This window comes from Takifugu rubripes, chromosome 3 (genome assembly GCF_901000725.2).
Source record: "Takifugu rubripes chromosome 3, fTakRub1.2, whole genome shotgun sequence".
Lineage (NCBI taxonomy): Eukaryota > Metazoa > Chordata > Actinopteri > Tetraodontiformes > Tetraodontidae > Takifugu > Takifugu rubripes.
Window position 1 is genome coordinate 7,722,717 of NC_042287.1, and position 26,063 is coordinate 7,748,779.

The 26,063-nt window shown below is 49.0% G+C and overlaps 3 protein-coding genes across 13 annotated transcripts in view; 2 read left to right on the forward strand and 1 right to left on the reverse strand.

Moving 5' to 3' along the window:
- The first annotated feature begins 1,819 nt into the window (after positions 1-1,819).
- LOC101073204 (N-terminal EF-hand calcium-binding protein 1) lies at positions 1,820-21,150 on the forward strand. Of its 11 annotated transcripts, XM_003963130.3 has the most exons (15): positions 1,925-2,112; positions 2,321-2,356; positions 2,470-2,568; positions 12,049-12,410; positions 13,720-13,744; positions 16,134-16,242; positions 16,473-16,498; positions 16,589-16,686; positions 18,204-18,462; positions 18,573-18,652; positions 19,242-19,295; positions 19,377-19,489; positions 19,806-19,883; positions 20,010-20,101; positions 20,244-21,150. In XM_003963130.3, exons 3-15 carry the CDS (start codon positions 2,496-2,498, stop codon positions 20,270-20,272), a joined length of 1,398 nt encoding a protein of 465 aa, XP_003963179.2. In that variant the 5' UTR covers positions 1,925-2,112; positions 2,321-2,356; positions 2,470-2,495; the 3' UTR covers positions 20,273-21,150. The 11 variants fall into 11 exon arrangements, with proteins under 11 accessions (XP_029688948.1, XP_029688949.1, XP_029688952.1 ...); XM_029833088.1 differs by lacking the exons at positions 12,049-12,410; positions 13,720-13,744; positions 16,134-16,242; ... (7 more) ...; positions 20,010-20,101; positions 20,244-21,150 and adding exons at positions 2,875-4,415; positions 4,490-4,682; positions 4,801-4,967; ... (1 more) ...; positions 5,530-5,744; positions 5,805-6,578 and having other exon boundaries at positions 1,820-2,112; XM_029833087.1 differs by lacking the exons at positions 12,049-12,410; positions 13,720-13,744; positions 16,134-16,242; ... (7 more) ...; positions 20,010-20,101; positions 20,244-21,150 and adding exons at positions 2,825-4,415; positions 4,490-4,682; positions 4,801-4,967; ... (1 more) ...; positions 5,530-5,744; positions 5,805-6,578.
- Positions 6,641-10,876, reverse strand: alas2 (aminolevulinate, delta-, synthase 2). The gene is made up of 10 exons (XM_003963249.3): positions 10,739-10,876; positions 9,526-9,853; positions 9,365-9,451; positions 9,037-9,259; positions 8,723-8,907; positions 8,454-8,633; positions 8,208-8,372; positions 7,318-7,586; positions 7,068-7,230; positions 6,641-6,980 (listed from the first exon to the last, which is right to left on the reverse strand). The coding sequence occupies exons 2-10, from the start codon at positions 9,830-9,832 to the stop codon at positions 6,817-6,819; spliced, it is 1,743 nt and encodes a 580-aa protein (XP_003963298.2). The 5' UTR covers positions 9,833-9,853; positions 10,739-10,876; the 3' UTR covers positions 6,641-6,816.
- Positions 21,151-24,264: 3,114 nt separating the features above from the next.
- Positions 24,265-26,063, forward strand: part of LOC101062162 (large neutral amino acids transporter small subunit 1-like) — a 9,797-nt gene continuing 7,998 nt past the window's right edge. The window contains exons 1-3 of the mRNA XM_003963248.3: positions 24,265-24,627; positions 24,968-25,501; positions 25,574-25,699. Of these exons, the coding sequence (XP_003963297.2) occupies positions 24,552-24,627; positions 24,968-25,501; positions 25,574-25,699 (736 nt within the window). The 5' untranslated portion in view covers positions 24,265-24,551. The remainder of the gene's footprint in view (positions 24,628-24,967; positions 25,502-25,573; positions 25,700-26,063) is intronic.

Here is a 26,063-nt window from a genome sequence, read left to right on the forward strand (position 1 = left end):
CAGAGTCACGGCTTTGAGTTATAGACAGTTTTGTTGTTGCGTGTTGCAGAATTCTGACTTTTGAAAAAGAATCTTATTGTGAAGGAGGGTGTTTGCTGTATGTGTAATTGATTATGTCAACACACAATAACATGAACACGTATTTAGATTCATACACGAACAATATGGCCCAAATGTAGAGCTAAATACAACAATAGTAATGATTATTGTTAAATAATGTCTGACTGTTATTAGAGTCCACTTCACCGTGGTTGTTAGCTCCATCATGGCACCCCAAAGAGCTGTGATTTCCAACTATCGGCCCCTCTGAATGCATCAGGACAGTTGTGAGGACATTCCTGGGGACTCCCCATTGAATGAGTGAAACCCTTAATTGTCCATGAGCTGCTGAGCTTCGGCTGCTAAAGGCCACGACGGGAGCCTCTGGTTTTAGCTGCATCGTGTTAAAGATCTGCAACTTTCAATAATAATGAATCATCAGGAAGCGGCAAGAAGAAAACAAAAGTTCTTCCTGATCGTCTGTGGAGGGGTTGTGGATAACTTATAGAAGCTGATAGTTTTAAAGTAATCTTGGAGTCAACAAGCCCACGGCTGGATGCTAGTTCAAAGGAAGGTCACAAAATCAAAGCCAGACATCAGAAAAACTTCATATACCTCTTTGTCCTACGTCCAGTTGTTAAAATTGGCGTTCCTCAATTTCGGAACTCCTTCGACATTTGCTCCACTTCAGAATGTTTAGGTCTGGTTTGAAATAAAATCAAAATAAATACGATTTTGCCTTCATCACTCTGAGAAGGTGCGGCCTTGGAGGATAATTTTAATATATTTGATATCATTTGCTGACTTTTGCTGGATATTTTAGCTGTGTCTCAAAGAGAAAAGGCAAATCTCCGATATCGGCCTTTACTGCTAATAAATGTCTGTGTGCAGCAGACAGAGTTCCTCAGCAGATATTATATTATATGATAATAATGATATATTATTCCATCCGAGCTGAGGGTCTCATGTTGTTAAGTGGGGAAATGTAGGTGAGGGGGTTTGTGTGACAGTTATTCCCAATGAAACAGTAAAAATAAAATCTGCCATCAGATTCTCTTCTTCTGGGACACTAAGATATACAGTTTACATCCATTCCTTTGGAAGGACGATCCTTTTTCAGCCCAGAGAATAAAACAAGTGTTTTTGACTGCATATAATAAAATCCCCAAATTCCTTCCTAATAGGAGGTTGAATAACCTTTATATCTTTTACATCCTCTGATATCTTAAATAAATTGTGTCTTGTCTTTGCTTAAATGTATAGTGCGGTCAGTCTCGCTCAGTACGCATTCTGGCCACTGGGTGGCAGCACCGCTGTGTTTGTGCAGGTGCTCAGAACACAAAGGAAACTCTGGCTCTGCTTTCTTGACTCACATGAATTGCAAATCATGTTTCCGTAGAAAAAGAACATTTGGCCATCTTCTTGTGACAGAAAACATTGCAAAGTTAACCTACAATTTTCATGTGGAAAATTCTGAGTCGTTGCTACATTGACTTTACTTTCCCAATTAATTACATGACATTACATGACAGGCCACGCGCTTGTCGATGCCGCATATTTCCGCTAGTGGAGCAGTTTAACTTATTTAATTAATACACCCTCTTCACAGTACTTTGGCTTTGAGACGCAGTTTTTTTTTCTTTTAAGCTGAATCTTTTTAAAGGTGGGTCACTCCATCGGAATCAGAAATTTAATTATTCTCCTGAAAACTACTTGTTTTTGTATTTATTTTTGTATTTATTTTTTTACGTTGCGGCGTTGGGGTCGCGCGATGAGCACCAGCGTCGGTGGTTTCCAATGGCAACCGGAGTGCTCACGAGAACAACAGCGCGAGCCGCAGGACGGTCCGGAAAAGAGAAAACTTTGAGGAGTCCACAGAAGTGGCAACTTTTTTTTGTGTTCCTCCACCAATTCGTCTGAAAAAAAAACAGCATTAGTTGAAAAAGCGCAACCGCCTGTTGCCTAGAAACAGCGACGGGAGATATTCTGTTACCGAAACGGGGCCCAGGGACCCTGGAAGGACGAGGCCGACGGGAGAGCGTCAGTTCCGGCCTGTTGGCGGTGACGCAACGGGTAAGAAAAACACGATCAGATTAAAAGTCTTCTTTTCTTTATCCAAACCAGTACAATGACGAAGAAATATAAAATATAACTTGGCCGAACTGTGATTCTAATATTTTTTAATAAGTAAAGCCGATAAAAAAGAAGTCAACATCCATTTGAATTGATACGATAATTGTAATTAAACGTACTATGTGCTACATGCATCTATTTCTATCAGAAAAATGGATCCATGAATGAGACTAAACCTAACCAGGTGATATTTTTTTCTGTTACTTTTAAGAGGTTCCTGATTATTGAATTATTATGGTTGTTTTTGCCGTGGCTGCTTGTGCTGATCTGTTATTCTCTGATTTCTCTTTGGAACAGGTGGGGAGAGCAGCTGCTGACTGATCATGACTGCTGTGGTTCGACCTGTTGCCAACATCTCGGCGCTCTGCCGGGAAGCAGACGCGTTTCTGGAGACAGGTGAGTTTGAGAGGGCGACCGCTCTCTACATGTCGGCCTTCAGGACTCACGCCGCTTCCACTGTGGCCCACATGCGGAAGTTAAACTCCAGCCTCAGTGGGGTGATCTCGACTCTAGAGGGCTGGCTCGACGGCCACGGTGAGAACCGGCCAGCTGACGGTCGTAACAAAGGTCTCGCTGCAGTCTTTCTGTCCACGCTAAGTCCCAATAATCTGTCAGCTACCATTTTCAAAATGGAGTCTCTTCTTCAGAGCAGTGGGCAGGTCTGTGAGGAGATTTTTGAGCGCTGCACTTCTCTCCTCGAAGGGAAGCCAAATTGTCTTCCGGGAGATACCGCGAACATGATGCTGGAGCTGACTCGTGCCCTCGCCTGCCTGGTGTCGGAGTCTCACAGCATCAGAGGACTGAAGCTCTACCTCAAAATGTACAAGAGTGACAAATCAGAAACCGTCCGGCTGGTTAAGAGCAGACAAGCTCAGCACCTCCCTAAAATAGTCAAGACCTTGACAGAAAAAGTCCTGCACACGCATCATTTTTTTGAGATGAACGAAGACTCTACAGGTTCAACAAAGGACAAGCTGGAAGACGAGGCCTGTTCCAAGGTTATTGAGTTTTTATCAGCCCTCTCGCCGAGCAGCAGAGAAGTTCAGGAGCTTAACGCGGTGCATTTGTTAATGACGGGCAGGTTTGGAGACAGCGCACAGGTCTACTCTTCTCTCCTGGAGCTTTGCTGTTCTCAGACCTCATCTAACAGTAATCCAGACCCTCCTGAGAGGAGAGCCGCGCTTCTCACGGGTCGAGCAGCTGCCTACCTGTCAGCGGGGGGGCGGAGTGCAGAGGTGTGCTCGGACCTGGGGGAAGCATTTCAGCTCCACCCTGCTACCGCCAGAGTTTATTTCCAGAAGCTGTTTACCAGTCGGGGTATGGGGACGGCTGCTCGCAACCTTCTTCGTCAACAAGCGGACAGGGGCCTGTCTGGTTTCAAAGAAAGGGTCCTGGTCCGTTTAGACCTTAGATCTACTGATGGAATTGAACTCTTGGATCCAGCGATCGCTCTGTTACGGACTCTGTGTCATTTGGAGCCCAACGGAGGAGGCAGGGAGCTGCGAGTGCGACTGGCCGACTGTCTCCTTCTCAGAGGAGAGCACAGGGAGGCTCTCTCCATCTGTAGCCAGCTGGCTGCTTCCCAAGGTCAGCACAGTTACCAGAACACTGTGCAGGTTCTCCGTGGATATGCACGGTTTCTCTGTGACGACCACAAGGGGGCGTTAGAAGACTTCCAGGCCGTCATTGAACACAACGCCCCGCACCCGCCCAGCTGCGTGCGGGCGTTGTGCGGCAGGGGGCTCCTTCGCATGACGAGCGGGTCCAACTACCTCACGGCTGTGGACTATGTGACAGCCAGCAGGCTGCAGCCTCAGGAAACGGCCCTGACTGTCCGCTGCCTGGTGCCGTGGAACAGCCGCGGGCTGCTCGTCACTGTCTTGGTGGAGCAGGGTCGAGTCATGCTGGAGGGCGCAGGAGAGCAGGAAGCCAAACAAAGGGCCAGCGGGGAGTTCCAACAACACCAACAAGAGGCTCAGCTGAAGACGCCATCTAAAGTCAAGCACAGATCGGGGTCTGCCTCGCCTGCTGGGGTCCACTCACTGGCTCTGCTGCTGATGGATCTTCAGCCTGGCGCCGATGGACCTCAGGTCCTGGCAGCAGATGCCTTGTATCGGCTCGGCCGCACGGAGGAGGCCTACCGCTTGCTGCTTTCCGTCGGGCCCGCTGGTCCCCGGGCACCGATTCTGGCCCGCCTCGCCCTGCTGCAGCTGCACAGGGGCTTCCTTTACAACACCAACCAGGTATGGGAAGGGCTGCAGTCTACAGGCCTTCTTTCAAAGTCATTTTCAAATGATCTTCATCTCTAACCCCACAGCTACTTAAAAAACTCATCCACTGTGGCGATACCAGTTGTCTGATCCCGCTACTGGCGGTGGCACAACAGAGGGATCGGGCGCTGCTGCAGACTCACTGTCACTCCGCTGCCAAACGCATCCTGGAGGCTTCAGGAGACGAGGGAGCCCTCAGAGAGGCTGTGACGTATCTCTCAATCGCCATTATGGCCTCTGGTGATATGCTCTGAATCCTCAAATCTACTCACAGACCTAAGCTGTACCCTGGAATCAAATTAAATAGGACTGTCGTCAGTTCAGTGTCATGAAACCAGTCGCTTGCTGTGTTTCCAAGGTGGGGAGGCAGTGGACTCTTTGTTGGAGAGAGCCAGGTGTTACGCCTCGCTGGGGCAACGGAAAACAGCCATCTTTGATTTCAGCGCCATCCTGAAGGATCATCCCCAACATGTTCAGGCCCTGTGTGGACGAAGCTTCACGTATCTCATGCTGAGTCAACAACAGGTGACGCCACCGTAAAGGAAAGGGAATCAAATTAGAATGAGATGTGCCTCACATTATGATACAGGACACTCAGTCAATGCGACACTGTGGCTGAAAATTGACTTTTTTTAAGCTTTAAATAAAATTTGAACTGATCCACTCCAGCGGTAGGAAACATATAACTGCACTGAAAAGCTAAATTTCAAATGTTGTGCCTCAGGAATGCACTCGCGACCTCCTGGCTGCCCTCCAGGTAAACGCCGACGTGGTCGCCAAAGACATCCTGGCGCTCAAGGCCGGGGCCCGGAAGCTGGTCTGTGATTGGCTGCACCAGTTCTGTCGGGGAAGTCTCTCGGACGCTTTGGCCTCTGCGTCTGTCCCCTGTCAAGAAGAGCAGCTCAGACAGGCTTTTGTCACGTGTGCAGCTCTGATGAGGATCGACTGCAGGGAACCCAGGTGGCATCTGCTGCACGTGGACATCCTGCTAGCTAAAGGTGAGGTGGCAACGCTCCGCAGCTCCCCGCAGCTTCCCGGCTCGATGTCCCCGTAACCCCCCGCTCCCGTTGCTATGATACCGCTCCAGGTGAGGATAATGCAGCGGGCGCTCATCTGCGCCAGGTGTTCGGTCAAGAGCCGAGAGATGCGGCAGCCCAGGCCAGGGTGGGCGTGGTGGAGGCCGCGCAGCACAACTACGGCGCCGCTGCTCGTAGGCTCGGCAGACTGGCGGAGAAAGATCCATCCAGCCTGGAAACGCTACTAACCCTGATCCCACCCAGCCAACGGCGAGCGGTGGCGCTGGTGAGATGGCACAATTGGACATTTTCCATCCTCAGCTATTTAACAGCTGTATCCTAACAGGCAGCAGCACAGGAGGCCAGCGGTCTGTCCTCAGCTGCTCAGAGGACTCGGGCTGTTTCTCTCCTTACGGTTGCCGTTCAGGCAGCGGACGGCCACAGACTCCAGCACCTCCGCCAGCGGGCAGCGTGCCTGGCTCAGATGGGTTCACACCAGCTGGCCGTGGCCGACCTGGACGCGGTTATTCAGAGCCACGGGGAATCACCTCCGCCCTGCTCGGAGGAACTGGGAGTCTGGGTGGAGGACCTGTGCCAGCGCGGCAGCAGCCTGGTGTTTTGTTCCAGAGAGCCTGCAGCTCTGGAGGACTTCAGCCGAGCTCTGGAGGCCCACAAGAACCGGGCCATCCAGTGCATAGACGCGGGTCTGGGGAGGGTACGTCTCGCTGAGTGCTTCCTGCGGGGGGCGCTGCGGCATTATGGGGAGCAGCAGCTCCAGAAAACCTGGACATTTCTTGAATGTGGCCTTTGGGTGGACAGCGAGAATGTGGAGCTCCGCAGACTGAGGTCAAAGGTCAAACGAGAAGAGGCCAGCCCCTGCAGCGTCAATTAGCCCTGACCGCCTTCAGATAACATTTTTCACTTTCAGTTTCATTTTTGTAGCTTTATTTTGCAGCAGTTATAGATTTACAACGAAACAAAGATTGCGATTTTCATTCTAAACCAGTGTGCTTCAGTAATATAGCTTAAATAGCCAAATTAGGACAATCTAATTTGATATGGACGCGACGTTTTGATATTTTGAAATGACACAATGCAAAATAAATCGCAGTTCACTTGAGCAACAGATGCAGCATATAGTGTCTAAGGAAAGCATGTCTAAGAAAGTGCCCAGTGTGCAGGTTTAATGCATGGAGAGTGGACAACAATGCACCACTTTATTCAGTCAGACAGAATTTAACAACCTAAGAAAACCAAAATAAACCCTGGGAATGGGTCCAACTCTTTCACTATAAGTGTGTGCGATTTGACACGATATATAAAAGTAACTTCACACGTGCTACAATTCAAGGTCAGTATCACACAGCTACGGTGATGTACTGAGGCTCCATGTTCCCGAAGTAAGACCTCTCCCACTCGCTCATGAGGTCAAAGTGCAGCGGGCGGTCACAGAAGGTGCAGGACGCCGCGGTGGGGTTTTGGAGCGGCAGCCCTGCTTCCTGCCACACCTCCACCAGCTTATCTGCAAACAGAATCCAGCAAGATGACGCTGAAGCATCCGCAGTGTTGTGGCTTTCACTTCCCAAGGGAAAGGATCCTCCGCACTCACCCACAAAGTACTCCATCATGGCTGGGTCGTGATGAGGGGACGGGGCCAGGCGCAGCAGCTCCTCGCCGCGGGGCACGGTGGGGTAGTTGATGGCCTGCACGTAGATGTTGTGCCTCTCCAGCAGGCTGTTGCACAGCGTGGTGTTCATCTCGGCGTTGCCCACCTGCCACAGGGTCATGAATTTAAGACACCGGAAGACTTTCGTTACTATTTTTACAGGCGGATGTTGGCTCAGCACAGCTGAACTCACCCGGATGGGGATGATGTGGCTGGGGCAGTTGACCACAGGCAGGCCTTTGTCCATGAGCAGCTGCCTCATGTGTTTGACGTTCCTCTGGTGAGCCCGGCGGAGCGCCTGCCCCTCAGGGCTCTTCAGGACCCGGACAGACTCCAGAGCTCCGGACAAGACCATCGGCGGCAGGGAAGTGGTGAAGATGAAACCGGCCGCGAAGGAGCGCACCGTGTCCACCAGGGCGGCGCTGCTGGCGATGTAGCCCCCAACACAGCCGAACGCTTTGCCTGGAAGAGTAAAGAGTATTTACATGACTGCACATTCAATAGTTTTTGACATATTGTCCATTTGTGATGGCATTAGAATTTATTTAGGATCAAATCGGACGATTTATGCTCATTATTAGCCTTTGCAGCACCTTTTGAGTCATCAGACGAACAGGTGCAATTAAAGGCACCACAACATGAAACACACTGATTTTCTCTTGCCTATGAAGATTTTTTTTTTACGTGGAATGCATTGTGTCTATTGTGTCTACACTAAAAAATACGCTTCCTAACACCTTAATCACCAATACATTGGTATGGAGAGCAAATATATCGTTTTATATATATATTTACAGTACTATTTATTTACAGTTATATTTCAGTTTACTCAATATTCGGTGAAACCTTAGCTGTCCTTGGTGGGATTTTCTATAAAGAACCCCAGAACAGCCAATCCATCCTTCATGGTGCTTTTTATCAATATGACCATGAGTGGGAGGGAGCACCAGCTGATAAAGCCTCTACCTCGGCGCTCTGTCCTCATTTAACCTCCGTCGGCTCAGCAACGGGCTCGATAAGAACCACTGCTGTGATGGGAAGGGTCAGAGTGAGCTTCCCAGACTTTTCCTGAACCAAACTCACCCAGTGTCCCGGTGACGATGTCAATCTTGTGCATGACGTTGTCTCTCTCTCCCACTCCAGCTCCGTGTGCTCCGTACAGGCCCACAGCGTGAACTTCATCCACAAATGTTAGCGCTCCGTAGCGATGCGCGATGTCACACAGTTCCTCCAGGGGACAAATGGCACCTAAACCCCCCCAGGGACCAAAGTTAGACGCGTAATCTGTGGATTTTCTTCTTTTATTGCCAGTGAAGGTTCAGTGATTACCGTCCATGGAGTGCACGGTTTCGAACGCCACTATTTTAGGCATCTTGGGGTCGGCGCGCTGCAGCAGCTCCTCCAGGTGTTTGCTATCGTTGTGGCGGAAGATGACGCGTTTCGCTCCGCTGTTCCTGATGCCCTGAATCATCGAGGCGTGGTTCCCTGCGTCAGAGTAGATCTCGCAGCCTGTGCAGACAGCCACGGCACCATTAAAGATCGGCCCCTTTCTGGACCGGGGCCTTAGCCTGAACTATAGGTCAGAGGTCAGCGCTTACCCGGGAGCATTTTAGCCAATGTGAAGAGGGTGGAGTCGTTTGCAACAAAGCAGGAGGAGAAGACCAGAGCTGCGTCCTTCTGGTGCAACTGGGCCAGCTCCCTCTCCAGACTCACGTGGTAGTTACTGGTGCCTGAGATGTTCCTGGTGCCACCTGCTCCTGCGCCGTGCCTCTCCAGCGCCTCCCTGAACTCATCCAGAGCCAAATCACACGTTTAATGTCGGACCTAAAAAGTCCACTAACCGCTCTGCTCGTCAAACACACTTTCTATTACAGCCATGGAAACGATTGCTCCAAAAGTCCTGTCAGTTCACCTGATGGCCCCGAGGACCTGCGGGTGCCGACTCATCCCCAGGTAGTCGTTGCTGCACCAGACCGACACCTGTGGGACGTCCCGCCCGGGGACAGAGTAGTCCTCGGCGAAGGGAAAGGCCTGAGCGCTGCGGTTTACGGTCTTGAAGACTCTGTACGTGTGGTCCTGCTTCTTCTCCGCTATCTTCTCGATGAAGAACGAGTCGTAATCGAAGCTGGGGCCAACTGTGGGATGGGCAGAGGGGAGACAATGAGGTCCAGCAGCCACGGTGACCCTGCTTCTCTCACTCATGGGTGAGTGTAGCACTCACCCATGAGTGTAGCACTCACCCATGTTGTCCTTCAGCAGGTGGGAGACCTGAGCTGATCCGGGGAGGGTCGGGTCCTTTAATCCCTTCAGTATAGAACTCAGCAAACCTGTGAAGGAGCAGATATTTGCTGCCACTCCCACATATTTTGCCCGATTTTGTCTGTGTTTTGGTTGACCTCACCTTCCTGGATGTCCTCCTGCACCTCCGGGCTGGCTTTTACCATCCCGATGTGGGAGGTGACAAAGGGGCAGCCCTTCGACGCCGACACGTCCACCTGAGGAGACGTCTGAGCGAACAGCCTCCTCTGATCGGCCTTGCGTTTGGCTGGGGAGATGCTGCGGTCGTCAACCGAGGGGACGATGCTGCTGATCTGGCGGACGATGATGGGGCACCGGTGGGCTGTGGACAGCAGAGCTGCCCCCGTTCTCCTCAAAGCCGGCTTTGGGACGGACTTCAGGAAGGGGCAGTGATGAAGGAAGGCAGCCATTGTACTGCAGCTATTCTGAGTCTGGGGAGAAAACATTTGGCTTAAAAATAAGGTTAATTACAAGGCAGTGAAAATATGTTATAGCCTATGCACACGCGCACGTCTAGCCCTCTAATCCTCCATCATCGACCCGTCTAACCGTAACATATATCTGTATTTAATCTAATAATTCCATTGTGGTCTAGTGGGAGATTTGGGACCCGAGCGTGGTCGGTGAGTCCTGCAGGGCGCGGCAGGTCACAGCTTCTTATCTCGCCCCTGCAGGCTGCGCTGACAGACGTCATCAGCTGATTACCTGTCAAAGATTCCTCTTTACAATAAAGAAACAATGTCCTTTTCCTCACTATATTTGTCCTTTTCCTCACTATATTTGTCCGTTTGTCCTCACTATATTTGTCCGTTTGTCCTCACTATATTTGTCCGTTTGTCCTCACTATATTTGTCCCCTCTTGATGATTTTTCTTCTTTACTCAGACCATAAATACATACGGCATAGATTTGTATGGATGAATTATGAATAATCATAACTATTATAAGAAAGAAAAAACATGTGTCTTAGAGTCGAATAAGCTGCATTTGTGAAGTTGAATATTTTCTGTTTTTAATCCTATGACCAAACAGAACTGATCAAGTAAAACAACACATTGAATTGCTGATCAGACATATACATATTGCATCATTTCGTACAACCATGAATAAATTTTGGTCATATTTAAAGTTATTTATTGGATTTAAAACTAAATAATTTGCATTTCCAGTCATATAAAACAGTATTTACCGCTGTTAAAAACATAAGACATGAATATGTTTACCGCCTCTGCTGTTAGTACTGAACAATAATGAGGGTGACTATTGTAATAACAAATGTAATAACTGGTGTAAGGACAACAGAAACGGGAGGCTCACCTGTTGACCTGCACTGAGGACGAACTTCAGAACAGCAAATAGGCACAACCTGACAGAGTTCTGACGATTATCGGTCGGATGATGATGAGCTCTGAAGCCTCTCACAGGCACGAACGATGGCCTCAGGGACCGCCTAGAGTGGGTGTGTGCACGCTCACATGCATGTGCGTGGTGATAAGGTCAAATGAAAGTTCTCTTTTCTCTCTTGAATGTGTTGGGATGTGAACGTCGCGGGTTTGGGGTTCGGACTCAGACATCAATTGACTGAGATCACAAGTGAATTTATTTATATTAGAAACACATTATCATAGATTTTTATTATTTACAAAGGAAGAGGCAGTAAAATACACCCACTCTGTCATGATAGTGGTGCCAGTGAGCAACTTAGATGTTTAGAACTTTGTGCAGTTAAAGGAAAAGTCAAATATTAGCTGTTCTGTATTTCAGAAATTGGTTAAAAAACGAACAACTAAACAAAAATTCAGTTCTTCAATACACATTATAACAAACACATGCACACACATGTTGTCCATAAGGTCCAAAAAGTTTTGTTTTTGGTCATGTTCCTCTGTTTATTCCTGTTTAATCATCTGTAATCCCCTTTGACAGGCTGGTCTATAATGGTATATATAAAAGTGCTAAATAATGTATTGTGTTGTTATATACATTAACAGCAGATTCATCTATACAAGTAATAATAATTATTATTATAAAAAAGAAACAACAGTAAGATTAATCAGAATTAAATATAAGACATAATAATCCAGAAACCTTCTGTTTCTGTTGTTCAGTGTCTGAGTTCAGTGGTAATTCTTTATTACTTTGATAGGAAACATGTAATAACCCCTCGTTCAAGAGCTAAAATTAGAAAAAATGTTGTACAGAACTATAATGCCAAAACAATACAAGAGATTTATAAAGTGCTGCCATCATTGTCACTCATATTTTTGAATAAAAACACGTAATATGGTGTTTACAAAGAATAATTGTTTGTAATGATTCCAAGTAATACATTTAAACATATGAATAATTACATTTAATTAATCTCCAGAGCAATATTATTATTTCACTTTCAGATTACAGCTACCAAATATATGTGCTTTGCATATGTAATGTTTCATATTTATATGTATGTGGATATATTATTCTTAGATCATAGATCAGCCTCATCCTACATCAAATGCATCATAATAATGCTAATAATGATAATAACTTGATAGGGACCAAATTCAACCTGTTTTAACTTTATTTTCCTCCGCCGTCCTAATATAATTTTACGACATATAAACAGTTCCATACTCTGCCACCAGGTGGCGGAATTTCCCCAGATCTTTTTTATGAATCGCCGCCGCTGGCCGGGTGGGGGCGGGGCTTGCCGCTGCTGTCGTGCAGGCGGGGAGCAGAGAGCCGATCACCGGACCGACATCGCCATCCTCAAACACATCCCGACAAGGACATCGGCCCTCCCACCCGAACCGAAGCGCACAGGCCGCGGCGACAGGACCCACTTTCATCTGACTCGAAGGCAGAAGCCGCCCCACGGGAGAGCAGCGAGATGTTGGCTTGCACAGAGATGATAACCATGTGTCTTCAATCCGCCAAACACGAGCACCTGAGAAAGCAGCAGGAGCACAACCAGAACCAGAACCAAGGCTTCTCCCTGGTGCAGGACGTAAGTCCACTCTTTAATTCTTTTTGTTTGTTTTTTCCTCCCTATTGTTTCCACATTCAGTCATCTTTTGGTCCTTGCTGCACCCTTCAGTCTGCTCCCTGCGCGTGCATGTTGACATAAGCAGCTCAGTTATGTAAGAAAGGTGAGTTTGTGCCCATCAGTGCGTGAATCAAAGCGCCCAGCGGCCGTCGTGCTCACGTTCCTTTGACCTCCATAGCCTACGCAGCTGACGCGCTCGCGCCTGTTTCAGGATGGTTTCCACGCCGGTGGCGGTGACATCCGTGATGGAACGGAGGGGGGACACTGGTCTAGTGTCCAGAGGATTTAGGAGGACGCGTCCAGAAAGGCTCTGGTGCTCCGGCACTGCTCTCTGTGGGCGCTCTGCTCTCCGAGGACACTAAACGCAGCGTCATTTTCCAGCTTTGCCTCCCTGACAGTTTCCTCCAGGCAGCACAAGGGACCATTAGAAGTGGTGGAGCAGCAGCACGGGCGCTTTTATTCTCCCTCTGCCTTAACAGCTGATTATAATTGCCTAATTTCACAGCAGAGCGGGCAGATGTTCCTCATCGCCTCTTTGTGCTCACATCCCTGATTGGCACATTTGGGATGAAGGAGGCTGATGGGATGCATTTGGCAGCTCGGCTGTGTTTACCAGGACTGAGAGTGACATCTTAGCGGCCTTCGGGGACCGGCTGAGGGGGATGAAACGGCTGAGCAGCATCCTCGCCGCCTCAAACGGCTTCAGCAGAACAAAGGCTCCATTGACACTGACTTATCGGCACAGAGGGGGAATAAAGGTCCCGTAAATCTCCAGTTCTCCCTGACAGGCAGCTCGCACGAGCACTTCCTGCGAGCTGAGGGAAGTGGATGGCGTGGAGCCGTCGCCCGCAGCAGACCAGCAGATTAGACCCTGTCAGTCACGGCAGGTTGTTTCTCCTGGGTTTGAGTCCTCGTGCTCGGCTCCCAGCAGTTATGTGATGATTGTGTGTCATATCTGCGCGCATTAGTGCAAAAGAACGGGAAGCTGTTTGATGAAGTCGGCTATTTTCCGAATGACTGAGAGAATTCCAACAATTCAAACACCTCCTCCTCCAGACGCCTTTGCTTGCTTATTGAAGCGTCAGAAACAGCAGCGCCTCCTAAATGTTCTGCTGCGAGGGGCCCAAACGGTTGCCGCGGCGGCGGTTTGCTCTGCCGCATCTCATTATTCCAGCTGATTAAAACCAAGCGTTTCGCCTCACTGAGACCCTCTCAGCTGCGGGTTCTGTCCTGGCGTTCCCGCTAATTCCGACTCCTCTTCTCGTTGCAGATATTCCGCCGGGCCGACAAAAACGGTGAGTCAGCGAAACCCTCCACCGAGGCTACACATTTAGTGGCCGCTTAATTAAAAACCTCTTCATTGGTGGCTGAATGGAGCACGGGCGACGACGGCTTCGACTGTTGGAAGCAGCTCCTGCGAGGCTCGGAAAACCCACACCGTCTGCAGAAAACATGCATAAAAGCAACAACTTATAACAAAAGATCAATATCTGGGCCCCCATCACTGTGGGCAGCGTTGACAGGTCATAACTGCAGTAATCTTCACTGAAACGCCTTTGTGCAGGTCACGGGTTCAATCCCCGGCCTTGAGCAAGGCACTGAAGGTGATTGGCTGCCTCCTCTGATGGGCTCTCCAGCTGCAGGGGGTCAATCTGTGTCATTAAACTGGTCAAAGTTAAGAGGAGGGGATTATCTATCTATATTATTACCATGATAAAGTTCAAGCTCCTTTGCTGGGAAGTCGGTATCATTACTGACTGTCTGACGCTAACATTTCTCGATTTTTGATGGTCGTAACCGAGGTAGATTCCGGACTTTAGATGAAAAAGAGTTATTATGGATTTAATCACACATGAAAGGTCGATCCAGCTGGCGAACAAATCGAAATCACAGGGCCGCGTCTCCAACCGGCACAGCAAAGGTCAAACACAGCAGGAACGATTAGACGAAGAAGGGGAACACTAGAACCCTCGAGGAGACAGGAGGGAAGGCGATGGGGGACGGGGACGGGGACGGGGGAGGGGCTTATTCACTTCCTCTCAATTTAACGTTATTGGTTATGTGTCAGTTCCGATGAAGATTAGCCTATTTTTCACCCCAGAGCCCGAACAGGCAAAAGAAGCTGGAAAAAAAACTTCCATTTAACAGGAAGAAACCTTGAGCGGGACCGTGCTCCCAGGGGGGACTTCCTGTGATGAGTCATCGTTGCTAAAGTAACACACAATGGTTGTAATTGCTGCATGTTATACTGTGCCTCCATCCATGCTAATGTCCTCCGTGGACACGTCCCCAACGGTGAAAATAGCCTCTAAACGTTACAGATTTGTCAGATATTTGCAGCTAATTCGCCTCCCCCCCCCCCCCCCCCCGGCAGACGTCCCCTCTCTCGGTTTGATGAATGCGATCCCTTCCCCGCTTCAAAGGAAACATTTTCCGCAATCGTCTCTCGGGGAAACGCTTGTGCATTTTTTAATCTGCGTCCTGCATCTGCGATGAACGTCAGACGCGTTAACCCGGGGGGGGGGGCATCGTGTCCGGTGAGAGGGCCACCGATGGGGTCACGTTCCCCTTTGCAGCTGCTCGTTCGGCGTCTCTTTGATCTTCATTTCTCTGCTGACACATTCAGGAACATTCCGTCTCCTGTCTGGTGTTCCCGCGCTCGCCGCCTGCCTCAGCGGGTTTCTGCGCGAGCGCCGCGGCACGTGGAGGTGAAAGTCAAGTGCGAGCGAGACGTTTAACACTGACTGGTCCGTCAACAAACCGGGATTAACCAGAGGTCCACTCTGTTGGCTGAAGTGATCCAGCTCTCTGACTGGAACAGCTGAGCTGGGCTGTGAACAGAACTGAGCCCTCTCTGATGGAACCACCATCTCCCACTTTCACTCACACGTCAGAGAAAATTAAGGATTTTCTTTCCAATTGCGTAAAGTTTGAGCAGAAGTGCTCCAGAACCAAACTCGGTAGACCCCACAGGTTTTCCATCTCTAGTCATCAATATCCCTTTCCCACCGCTAGCGCCTACAAATATCAGGCTTTTTAGTTGGCGTGAATGGGTGAAATTACAAGAGACCTGGATTTTTATTGGCTTTGGCTCTAATAGCGGCGGGGAGGCTACATGTGAACTGACGCAGAAATGTGTCTCTTTTCCGTTGAACATGGACGATGCTACTCTATTCTGTCCTGTCAGCCTAAAGCTTCCTCCCCCTCCGTTGGAGCAGCCCTCGAACATCGCCGAGTCAGCGTTGAGTTGGTGTGCTTTGAAAGCGAGGGTTGAAAATCAAGTATAGAAGGGCAACGCTAAAGCTAGCTTCCATGCTTGCCTTCCGCGTTGCTATTCCAATGTTTACGACAGTGTTTTCTGGCACGATTCACCAACATGACGATGAAGTCTCCGGAACAGGCAACAATGGCAGAAAAAACTCCTTTCCAACAGGAAGAAACCCTGAGCAGGACCAGGCTCATCTAGACCCTCCTGCTGATGGACACCTGGTGAAAGGAGAGCAGCACGGACAACGGCTACATAAAGTTTTAATGGGGAAAAAGGAACTACAGTTTTCTGGGATCGTTCCAGGCGAATATGGACAGGTGGCTCTGTCGTGTCAGGCTGTCGCGCGTCCTCTTCCGAGCGCTAAAGCTCCCAAAGCTTCTGTCAGGTGTGATTTTCTTGCCGCCTTCTCCTCGCAGACGACGGGAAGCTGTCCTTGGAGGAGTTCCAGTCGTACTTCACCGATGGCATCCTGACAGAGGAGCAGATGCAGGAGCTGTACTACTCCATCGACAGGCAGCGCACCAAGTAAGCTCACCTCTGCCGCCATCTGTAGCCCATCATCGCCATATTTCTGAAAGAACATTCCACCTTTGATTTGGTTTATAGCTCCCTGAGCACTGAACCCAGAGGTGATGGTTAAATCTGGTAGTTTCACCAGTGCCGCTGATAGGCAGACAGATAGAGACGCCGCTAATTTACGTTTATTTGAAGTCTGATTGAAAGATGAACTTAAGCAGATGTTTCTTGTCTTTCAGCAACCTGGACATCGACAAACTCTCGGGTGTGTACCTTCTCTGGAACTGCTGAATCCCCCACCCACCTTCTACGTCCGTGTGGTATCATTTTATGTCCTACTCTCCTTTTCTACCAGAGTACTTTGGTCCGTATCTGGGAGAGTACGTCAACGTCCTGGCGGCTCTGGAGAAGCTGAACGTGGCCATCTTAAAGGCCATGGACAAAACCAAAGAGGTGAGTGGAGACGTCTCCGTCCGTCCGTCCGCCTCAGCGTTTGTGTAAAACCTCCAGGTGTTGAGGGAACGGCTCGTCCTCTCGGAGGAGTTTGGGGTCATTTGTCGCGTGAGGCGGTCGGTGGTGGCGGCTCTGCCTCTCTGCATGCACACAGTCCGATAGACGCGCTAATAAAATGATAAAATGAACGTTCGAGGTGGGTTAGCGTCAACTAAATAGGTCTTCTGTTGCTTTATGATAATGCTAATGCTAGGAGAAATAAACACCAAACAGTGTTATTTGAAGGTATGTTTGGCATGTGGTCGGGGGGAAGGGGCGTATTTTAGGTGTAGACACCATCCCAACCCCATCCGGGCTTTTACGAACTTGGGAAATGCTGGGATTAGTTGAAAGAAAGGTTTTTCTTGCGTTTCCACATGTAACTCAGGCATGAACTGTGACTCATGCGAGTCAAACGGTAGCAGAGAAGGCGGTGGCGTTGGCTGGAGGGGGCCGCGCTCGCGTTAATTCAGACCCTCAGACACAGACATCGTCGACCTCTCAACCACTTCTTCATCCGCTGGTTTCTTTTTCTTTGCCTGTGGAGCAGAGACGTGCACCGACTGTCAGATGTGGATGTGCACGTCCAGTGGCTCTCAGGAGGGGACTTATTTTTGCTGCAGAAGAAGAAATAGATGCTGGTGATTTTAGTGGGATTGTGAGTGCAGCGTGTGGGTGACAGTAATTAAGGCTGACACCCCCCCTCCAACTGTTCCAATCATCTCACAGCAGATGCCGCATCGCAACCATGTGGGCCACATTCTCTCGTCCTCTTTGATCTTTCCGTCTTCTCAGATTCCCTCTTCTCCTACATCCTCCTTGTTTTGCTCTTAGGTTTCCTCGCCTCCGTATCCCTCGTGCCGTCCTACAGCTCATGCATTTTTCACGTTGCTTGTTATCAGCCCGAAGCTTTCCTCTACCATAAAGCTCCTCCTCGCCTCAGCGATGATGTTGATCAATGCGACACGAACGCCATCTTTTTGGCGTTTGACCCGAGGGGCTCATTTCTGGACCGTGGGGGGTAATCTCCTGTAAGTAAAGGTAGCGTGTCCGACATCACAGGGGAGCATTTCGCAGGAATAAATTGTTTTCTTGGCATCAAACGCGCTCCGGTTTGCTGCACAGGCACGTCAGAGTCTCTGCGGCACCAAGGAGTTCTAACGAGCTCATGGTTAATTTATTTGAATTCAGTTTCTCCGCACAGTGGGATGATCATGTTTTATGCACCACAGCTCCAACGACTATCATCAGTAGTCTAGCTCCCACCTCATAAAATGGAGCCTTCGCCGCCTCTGTGCCCTGCATTTATCGATTCTGGATGCTCACCACAATGACTCTTTCATACCGCGTTCACGCCTCAGACCTGACTGGTTTATTTAAAGAGAGGGGGGTGTTCATGCTAATAAGCTCTAAAGCGTCTCACTTGGGTTAGCTGTCGTTTGATTGTGGCTAATGCTCTGTCTTGTCTCTGCCTTCAGGAATACCAGGGTTCATCCGTGCTGGGTCAGTTTGTGACGCGCTTCCTCCTGAGGGAGACCTCCACCCAGCTTCAGTCCCTTCAGTCGTCGCTGGACTGTGCCACGGAGGCCGTGCACGACCAGGGCTGCACGGGCAGGAGGGCGCCCAAGAAGCCCGAGGAGCTGCCCGTTCAGAGGGCGGCCAAACGTCCCAGCAGGCGCAACCAGAAGAACATGTGTCTCTCCCCAACTGACCCCTACTCTGGGATGCTCACCACAGGTAGGGGCCCTGCCGAGTTGCATTGTGGGTAAGGCGAGGCAGACTTGGCCTTCCATTGGGTCCATGTGAGATTAGCATTCAGCAGTTGTGTGTTCTGGTTCTCGGGTCAGGGGTCAGCGTGGAGCCGGACAACCACTGGGGGTCCCAGATCAACCAACTGGAACAGCTCATGGACAAACTGGAGTGTGAGGTGCGTGAACTGGTGAGACTGGTGCAGGTCGTGGGTGATGCCTCTGTAGCTTTCAGCTGTCTGAAGAGCCACAGCTGTGGACAGACGATACCTTCCCTGTGGTGGGATTCATGGATTTTGTCACCTCCAAAATTTAGATACAAGCCCTTCAAAGATGAAGAGGCGATTGATCTGATGGTGTTCTCTTATCTTTGCTCAGCGGGAACGAATGCTGCGGCACCGCCGCTGTTCTCGGGGCTGCGGCTCCTTAAAATATTCCTTTGGTTCAAATGCTTTGTGACGGAATGTGACTGGAGGCTCTGCTTTTGGCAGATACTCTCAGGCCAGGTGTGCTGCTAATTTTTGCTCTGCTGCTTGCTGACGGAGGCGCACAATGACATCACAGAAGAAAGCTCTGTCTTTTTTCTGGATTCACGTCTCTTTTAATGCAGATTTTTGTCCCTCTTTCGTGCGTGGGTTTTCTCTAGAATTCCCAGATTCCTCCCACAGAGACATTATTGTCCTCTTCTCCTCCTGTGACGGCGCCCCCGCTCGATGTTGAGGACCATAAAATCATGGCTGACTTAAATATTTATGCTTCTATTTTCAGAGTCCACATCTGGAGCCTCTGAATGAGGACACGCTGGCAGGGACGTATCGATCGGTGAGTGTGAGCTCAATCGGAAGCCGCTTGTCCAAATGTCACAGAAAAGGAGCTGAATTGTTTCCGCTACTGCCTCTTTAGAACATCCTGCTGGTTCAGAGGCAGATGTCTGTGAAGGAGAAAGACGTGGAGCAGTTTCAACAAGCTCTTAAGATCTACACGGACGCCACCTGCAGCCAGCTCAACAACCTGCAGTAGGTCCTTTCGGCTTTTCCGCCCTGGAACGTAGGACCCTGATCCGGCTCATGTTTACCCCACAGTGTGTAGCGTGTCGCCTGACGAGGCGCAGCTCAAAGAGCAACAACGGATTACATGTTAATTCCAGAACAAATACCGAACATGATATGTTAGCAGCAGCGGCATTAGCATCCGCCAGCTTTAGGTGACTTGACATTGCGCAATCGCTCCCTTCCCAAACATTAAGAAGCGAACATGCAAAGGAAAGTATGCTTGGTGCAGATCACTTCAGTTCAACCCCTTGTCCTTCTCTGCTTCCACTCTTTCTCACAGCGTCTCTGTCCAGAACCTGCAGGACAGATCGTGCTTCATCATGTATGAATTTTGGCAAGACCGCCTCTCCTGGATGAGGTAGGCGGAGGTTCTTCCTGAGATTAGATCTCCGAGTTGAAATTTATGCAGCGCGCGGCTGCTCTCTGGCTGTTTGGAGCGATGTTTTTCCGCCTTTCATCCTCTTCCTCCCCTCTTCCCTCTCAGCTACCTGCAGTCTTCCATCAGCAAGACCTTCCAGCGCTGCGTTATCGACTCCCTGGAAGAGCCGGAGATGGTGTCCACCATGCTCCTCCCAGGTCAGAACCAGACCCTTGAATGAATAAAGACTCCAGGATCTTAATTATGCATGTGCAGGGGAGTTTGCGCTCATTAAATTGCTCCTTTCAGCTGTGTTTCATGGTTGTTCCTGACCTTGGTGGTCATTTTTCCTTCCAACAGCCTCCTGGTGGATCATGAACAACAACTGACAGAAGAGAGCAGCTACTGTTCGGCACAACAAAGCCCCAGACTGTGTAATCCTTTCATTGTTTCTTTTCCCCCTTCCTCGGGATCAGCGTTGCAGAGGTTTCCCCCGGCGGCCTCGAAGGGCGAGGCGGCCGAGAGCGAAGCAACGAGGACCTCGGAGAAAAGCAAACGAGGAAGTGCGGCTGTTTGCTGATTTTTGGCTTCTCGTTTAATTCAATGGAAAAAACGAAACAGACTCTTGCATGGTTTCTTATTCCTCGGTGTTGATTGATTTTAAGCCATCTTTGAGTAGATCTAGTGATGCCACAAATATAGATCCGTCCTTCACCATCACCTCATCAGTGCAGACCAAAAGAGAATCAAGACCCGTTGACCCGTGTTTGTGGTTTTGTGCTCCCTCGTCCCTTTTTTTTTTTGGGTGGGCAAAGCTAAAGATAGACTAAATAAGGGATTAATGGTGCATATCTGTACTTCAAACATCTGTGTCCCTGCTGCACTTTAGAACACGAAACATGGACCTAATCGTGAGGAATGGATAGATTTGTTCACGACGTAGAGTTAGAGAGAGACATTAGTGGCCGATAACGACCTAATAACTCCCCGCTCTGCCTGTGCTTAGGAATAAAACCCAGGAGCCATTGTTTTACCTCTGCAGTGTGTGTTTGGTGGACGGTGCAGGAGCTGAGCAGAACCTGTTGTGATAAGACTGTGTACAGTGTTGAATAAAAGCCGTGTGTAGATGTTGTACAACACTGGTAAATGTACAGTACAGGCCGGAGGAATGTTTGAAATCCCCCTTTGAAACAAGAATATACAGTTGTCATGTGGATGCAGTGTTTGTTTCCTGGCATGAAATAAAAGTCGTGACTTGTCAGCGACACACGTTGATGTCCCAAGCGTCTCCGTCCACACGAGCAGAGAAATCAGCAGGAGACACGAATAAATACGTCGGCTTTAATTCAGTTTCCCCGGAATACAGATTTTTCTGTTCCAATGAGCTCGGGAGAGAGTCGATTATAGCAGCTCTGGACTGAGCTAATGACTGCACTGGCGTGAGATGATAGCCTCAAAATCAATTCTGTTTATGATGTTTCTCATCCATTAGCACGCAGACGGCTCCTCTGCGCTAATGCCCCGGGGTTGTTTACAGAGCTGCTGGTTCAGTTGCTGGTGTTTATGTGTGGTCAAGATACAGAGTAGCTAGATATAGAAAATATGGGATGGGAAGCGTCTGTGGGCGAGCGGAGACAAAGAAACTCATCCAGAAAGAAGGAGAGGGAAGAAAAACGGCAAATTGAGACCCTGGAAGAAGAAAATCAGGGTCGACGGTCAGGTCACATTGATGCTAATGAAGAGAACTCATTAGCCGCCTACCTTAACCTTAAACTCAGTTGTAATCTTACCCTTCTAACCCTGACATAAAGGCAGCTGTCCTCATCCTTAAAAACCCAGCCTATTTTGGGAGTGGAGCATATAGGAGAACACATGCGGAGGAGGGAAGGCAACGTATAGCAACATCCCAGAGGTTTAAATGTACAGCTGACTTGATGTTTGCTATCCGCCGCCGCTGTTGCCTACGTGCACTGCCCAGACCTTCACGGGGGCTTGTGAAAGCCCGGCCATGAACGTACGGGAGCGCGTGCTGTAGACTCCTGCTCTCCGGTAAAAGAGTGGTGGATGCTGAAGCTGTGGTTTCATCGGGTTTCATCAGACTCTCAAGTGCACGTTGTCGCCCCACGTCGCTCCAACAACTCTCCTGTGATTAGTCTAATACAAAGCGAGGGAAGATGATGGGCGTCGGGGGGTAGCAGGATAGCTGTCCTGTCATTTGCCCATAATATATTGTAAATTAATGTAACAAATAGAGTCTGTGTTTGTTGTAAACAAGGACTACATTCATATGGGCTCGCTTTCTTTGTGAAGTAATGCAGTGGTGCAGGAGATAAAACCCTGGAAGGAAAAGAGGGCAGGGGTGAAAAGAAATAGTTCGCTTGCGTAATGGGAAGGAGAGATTAAAAGGTGGAAACGGGGAGTCTGCAGCTGCCTGTGAAATAAGATTACAGATAGCAAATGAGTGTGAAGTGAGAAGGCTGCTCGAGGGGGAGACGCAACGAGATGGAAATACTGAGACGAGAAGAGGAAACAGAACCGGGGCTTTGAATAAAGCTCTGAGGATAAAATGAAATAACAGATGATGAGAGTGCAATGGATACATAATGGGGGGAAAACAGGGAAAATGCACTGAATATTTAACCGACGTTTCCTTATTTTTGCTGAACCAACTATCTTTATTTCTATTTTTAAACTCTGCACGCTTTAGAATACTTGTCAGCACGTTGTGACCTCCTGAAGGAGCACACGAAGCCTCCTCCAAACTGCTGAAGAAGAAGGCAGATCAACACAAACCTCCCACAACGGTGCCGACTGTCACCGTGCTGCCTACGCTCCTGCGTGGGCTGCAGCACGACCTGCTTCTTTTCCCCATCAGCAGTAATTGATGTGCCAACGTCACGGTGCAAAATATGGGGTGTAATGTTCAGAAGAATACGCAGGCAATTATCAGTCACTAACTGATAACCTCAACAATACAACAATATGTGATTACCAGTAAAAATATGCTTTTTTTGGGTGAGGATTTTAAAAAAAAAGTGCTGCAAATGATATTTCACTCATTTTTTCAGTGTATTTCAAATCCATCACGTCAACGTACACTACTTTCTAAGTTGTTTTCTTATCATTATATTAAATAGTACAAAAAATATTGCAAGATATGTCTGAGTAGGTGTATTTTAAACATTCATAAAAGAAACCTTTGGTACTTCATTTTTAAACAGTTTATTTTGTCACTTGTGCCACTGAGCTTCTTTATTTGGCTATTGTGCCTTTAAATTTTCCCATGATCCTTTGTGGTCGAGAGCCGTTTAATTTAGGAGTTGCTGCGTTTATGTGCGCTCGTATATGCAGCAGAGACTGTCTATATAACAAAAAACTACCGCTGTGACATTTAGAAAATATTTTTTCAAAAACCTAACACCACATTCGTGAATAGTTTTTAAAGTTGGACCATCACACAAACCGAGTCCCACCAGCCTTTCTACATAAACACGCAACCACGATAACACATCCGGGCATTCGGACGGCTTGCTATCTGGGCTACAAGCAGAGAACTCGGTTTCTCCTCCCCGCCCAGGGGAAAGTCCCCGGACACGAGGCAGAAAGTGCCGTGGGTAGATCCGCCGTCGGCTCGCGCTCTACCGCCTAAAGCGGAGACGTTCACGTGAACCGAGCTTGGTAGCTGCTAGCCGACTTTGTCAGCGTCGATAGGAATGCAAGTGGGCTGGAAGCTCGAACAGAACGGGGCTCATTCTCAGAATGCTGCACACTTTTGCATCAACACACGAAATGCTCGCGCGTCAATGTCGCCATCTTGTGATCAACGCGATGCCACGCGCCCCAGATAAATTCAGTGTTCTCTTTACATTTGCAAGTCAAATTTTGAATACTCCCTGACACATATAAGGTAACATCATTCTTAAATTGATTAAAAGGAATTTTTTTTAAATTTCAAAGTAGCACCCAAGTTTACATATGATGGTGCTATAAAAACATATTTAATTTTTTTTTTCGGTGTATGGCTGTGTTGTAATGAATTATGTTGTTCGGAAAAGCACAAACATACCGTGCCATGTCATTGTGTTGTTGCATTGTGTTGAATGTGGCCAGTGCATCTCCAGTTTCTCTGTAGTGTCACCTTACTGTACCGCCTAAGGAATGCCAAGATGTCTGTTTTTCCAGATTACCCGTGTCCCTCTAACAAACTCTGCCACAAAGGTAAACATATGCACATACTGTGCCCCACTGGATTAGAGCAGCACAAGATTACAGTGTCACGTGGTGTCTCCCCCCTTCCAAATGGTGCCTGCCAATAACCTATTTTCCCTCCAACGAGTTGTTCCATCCTTCGCTGGGAGTGGGTGTGCACTCATGCAGCATCACAAAGGTTGGGCTCCTCCCTGCCGTATCCTGGAGGCACCAGCGGAAGGGAGGGGAGTGAGGTAGAGACAGGATCAGGGTCAGATATATTTCAGAGTGACTCACGACGGCTTTGTTTATGCATGTACATGTGTCCGTAAAAAAAAGGTGGGAAAAATAAAGAGAGGTTGAGAGAGCGAGGGAGGATAGACGGGGGTGGGCTCTGTTTAAGAGAGGAATAAAGGGAGGGACGCAAAAAAGGGTCAGGAGTAAAAAGACAAAGCCAAAGGATCTGGATTAAGCAGGAAGATGGCTGAGCCAGAGCTGAAATCGCGGAGCAGTCGTGAAGATGTTGCCAAGGCGGCGAGCCGGGAGAGGATGGAGGGTAGGTGCAGCGCATGCTGACTCTCATCCACACAGCACATGGTGCAGGGCTGCATGATGCCGCCATGATGCAACGCTGATGTACAGCCACATGGATGCAGCCACGGGGATTTGTGATGGCTGCAGGTGGGGGGGGGGGCTGACCATATGTCACATTATCCCGGTCCTGTGTAACTCATGTGTACTTCCATGGGTACTTAATTACCTTCGATGGGCAGCAGAGAGTTTACTCACTCCTTGTTCAGCTGTCACTTGTGTCTTCTTAGAAGACACACATGGCAGTAAAATATCCTCTGAAAGCCTCGTGTGTGAGACTCTGAGTTCTGTTTTGTGTTGTCCAGCGGCTGGAGCAGATGCAGACCAGGAGGGTCTCATCACAGAGGAGCCAGCGTCTCCATCTCCACCCATGGCCCGTTCCTCCCCTGCCAAATCCCCAACCGACGGCTCGCTGGCCAAGGAAGAGAAGGTCGTCCTCAAACGTAGCATCACCCTCTTCAACGGCGTGGGGATGATCATCGGCACGATCATCGGCTCGGGCATCTTCGTCACACCGACCGGCGTGATCAAAGAAACCGGCTCTGCCGGCCTCTCTCTGATCGTGTGGTCCGCCTGTGGCGTGATCTCCACCATGGGCGCCCTGTGTTACGCCGAGCTGGGTACCACCATAACTAAGTCGGGCGGCGACTACACGTACATCCTGGAGGTGTACGGAGAACTGGCAGCTTTCCTGAAACTCTGGGTAGAAATGCTCATCATCCGACCTTCCTCTCAGTACGTGGTGTCGCTGGTGTTTGCCACCTACCTGCTGAAACCCCTCTACCCCGACTGTGCTGTCCCCGACAGTGCTGCCAAGCTCATCGCCTGCCTGTGTCTTAGTGAGTGCTGTTTGTCTCCAGCTTTCCCTGCACAGCCAAAGTCAATATCCCGTCTGTTCTCATCTCCCGTAGCCTCCCTGACGTTTGTCAACTGCATCAGCGTGAGAGCAGCCACCAAGGTCCAGGACCTGTTCACCGCCTCCAAACTACTGGCCTTGATCACCATCATCCTTTTTGGCTTCATCCAGATTTTCACAGGTGCGTCGAGAGACAATTTCCACAATCACAAAACTGGCTGGGATGCTTCGTCCACTATCGACAGTTGACGTTTGGGTTCCAGGTATAATCTAATGTCGTTGACGAGAAAGATTAGGGTGATTATGCAAAGTAAAGATGAGACAAATAGAGCCTTGAAGCTGGAAAACCAGATCAAAAGACTAAACGGGTTATGGTGATTCCTTGGACTTCATCAATTATGTGTGACACAAAAAATAATCACTGGGAACCATTTCCAACCCTCCCATCATTTTGTGATATAAGCACCATTATGGCAGAATCAAAGGCTCCTTTTGTCTGTAATGAGGGTTCTCGACCATTAATGAGCCGACTGTGCTCTTTTTAG

Coding starts and splice junctions, on each gene's coding strand:
- alas2 (XM_003963249.3), bottom strand. CDS start 9,832: ATGGCTGCCTTCCTTCATCACTGCCCCTTCCTGAAGTCCGTCCCAAAG. Junction 8,634..8,722: donor ATTGGCTAAAATGCTCCCGG/GTAAGCGCTGAC, acceptor CTGTCTGCACAG/GCTGCGAGATCTACTCTGAC. Junction 7,587..8,207: donor CATCGTCACCGGGACACTGG/GTGAGTTTGGTT, acceptor TTACTCTTCCAG/GCAAAGCGTTCGGCTGTGTT.
- LOC101073204 (XM_029833085.1), top strand. CDS start 2,496: ATGACTGCTGTGGTTCGACCTGTTGCCAACATCTCGGCGCTCTGCCGG. Junction 4,683..4,800: donor AATCGCCATTATGGCCTCTG/GTGATATGCTCT, acceptor TGTGTTTCCAAG/GTGGGGAGGCAGTGGACTCT. Junction 4,968..5,166: donor TCATGCTGAGTCAACAACAG/GTGACGCCACCG, acceptor GTTGTGCCTCAG/GAATGCACTCGCGACCTCCT.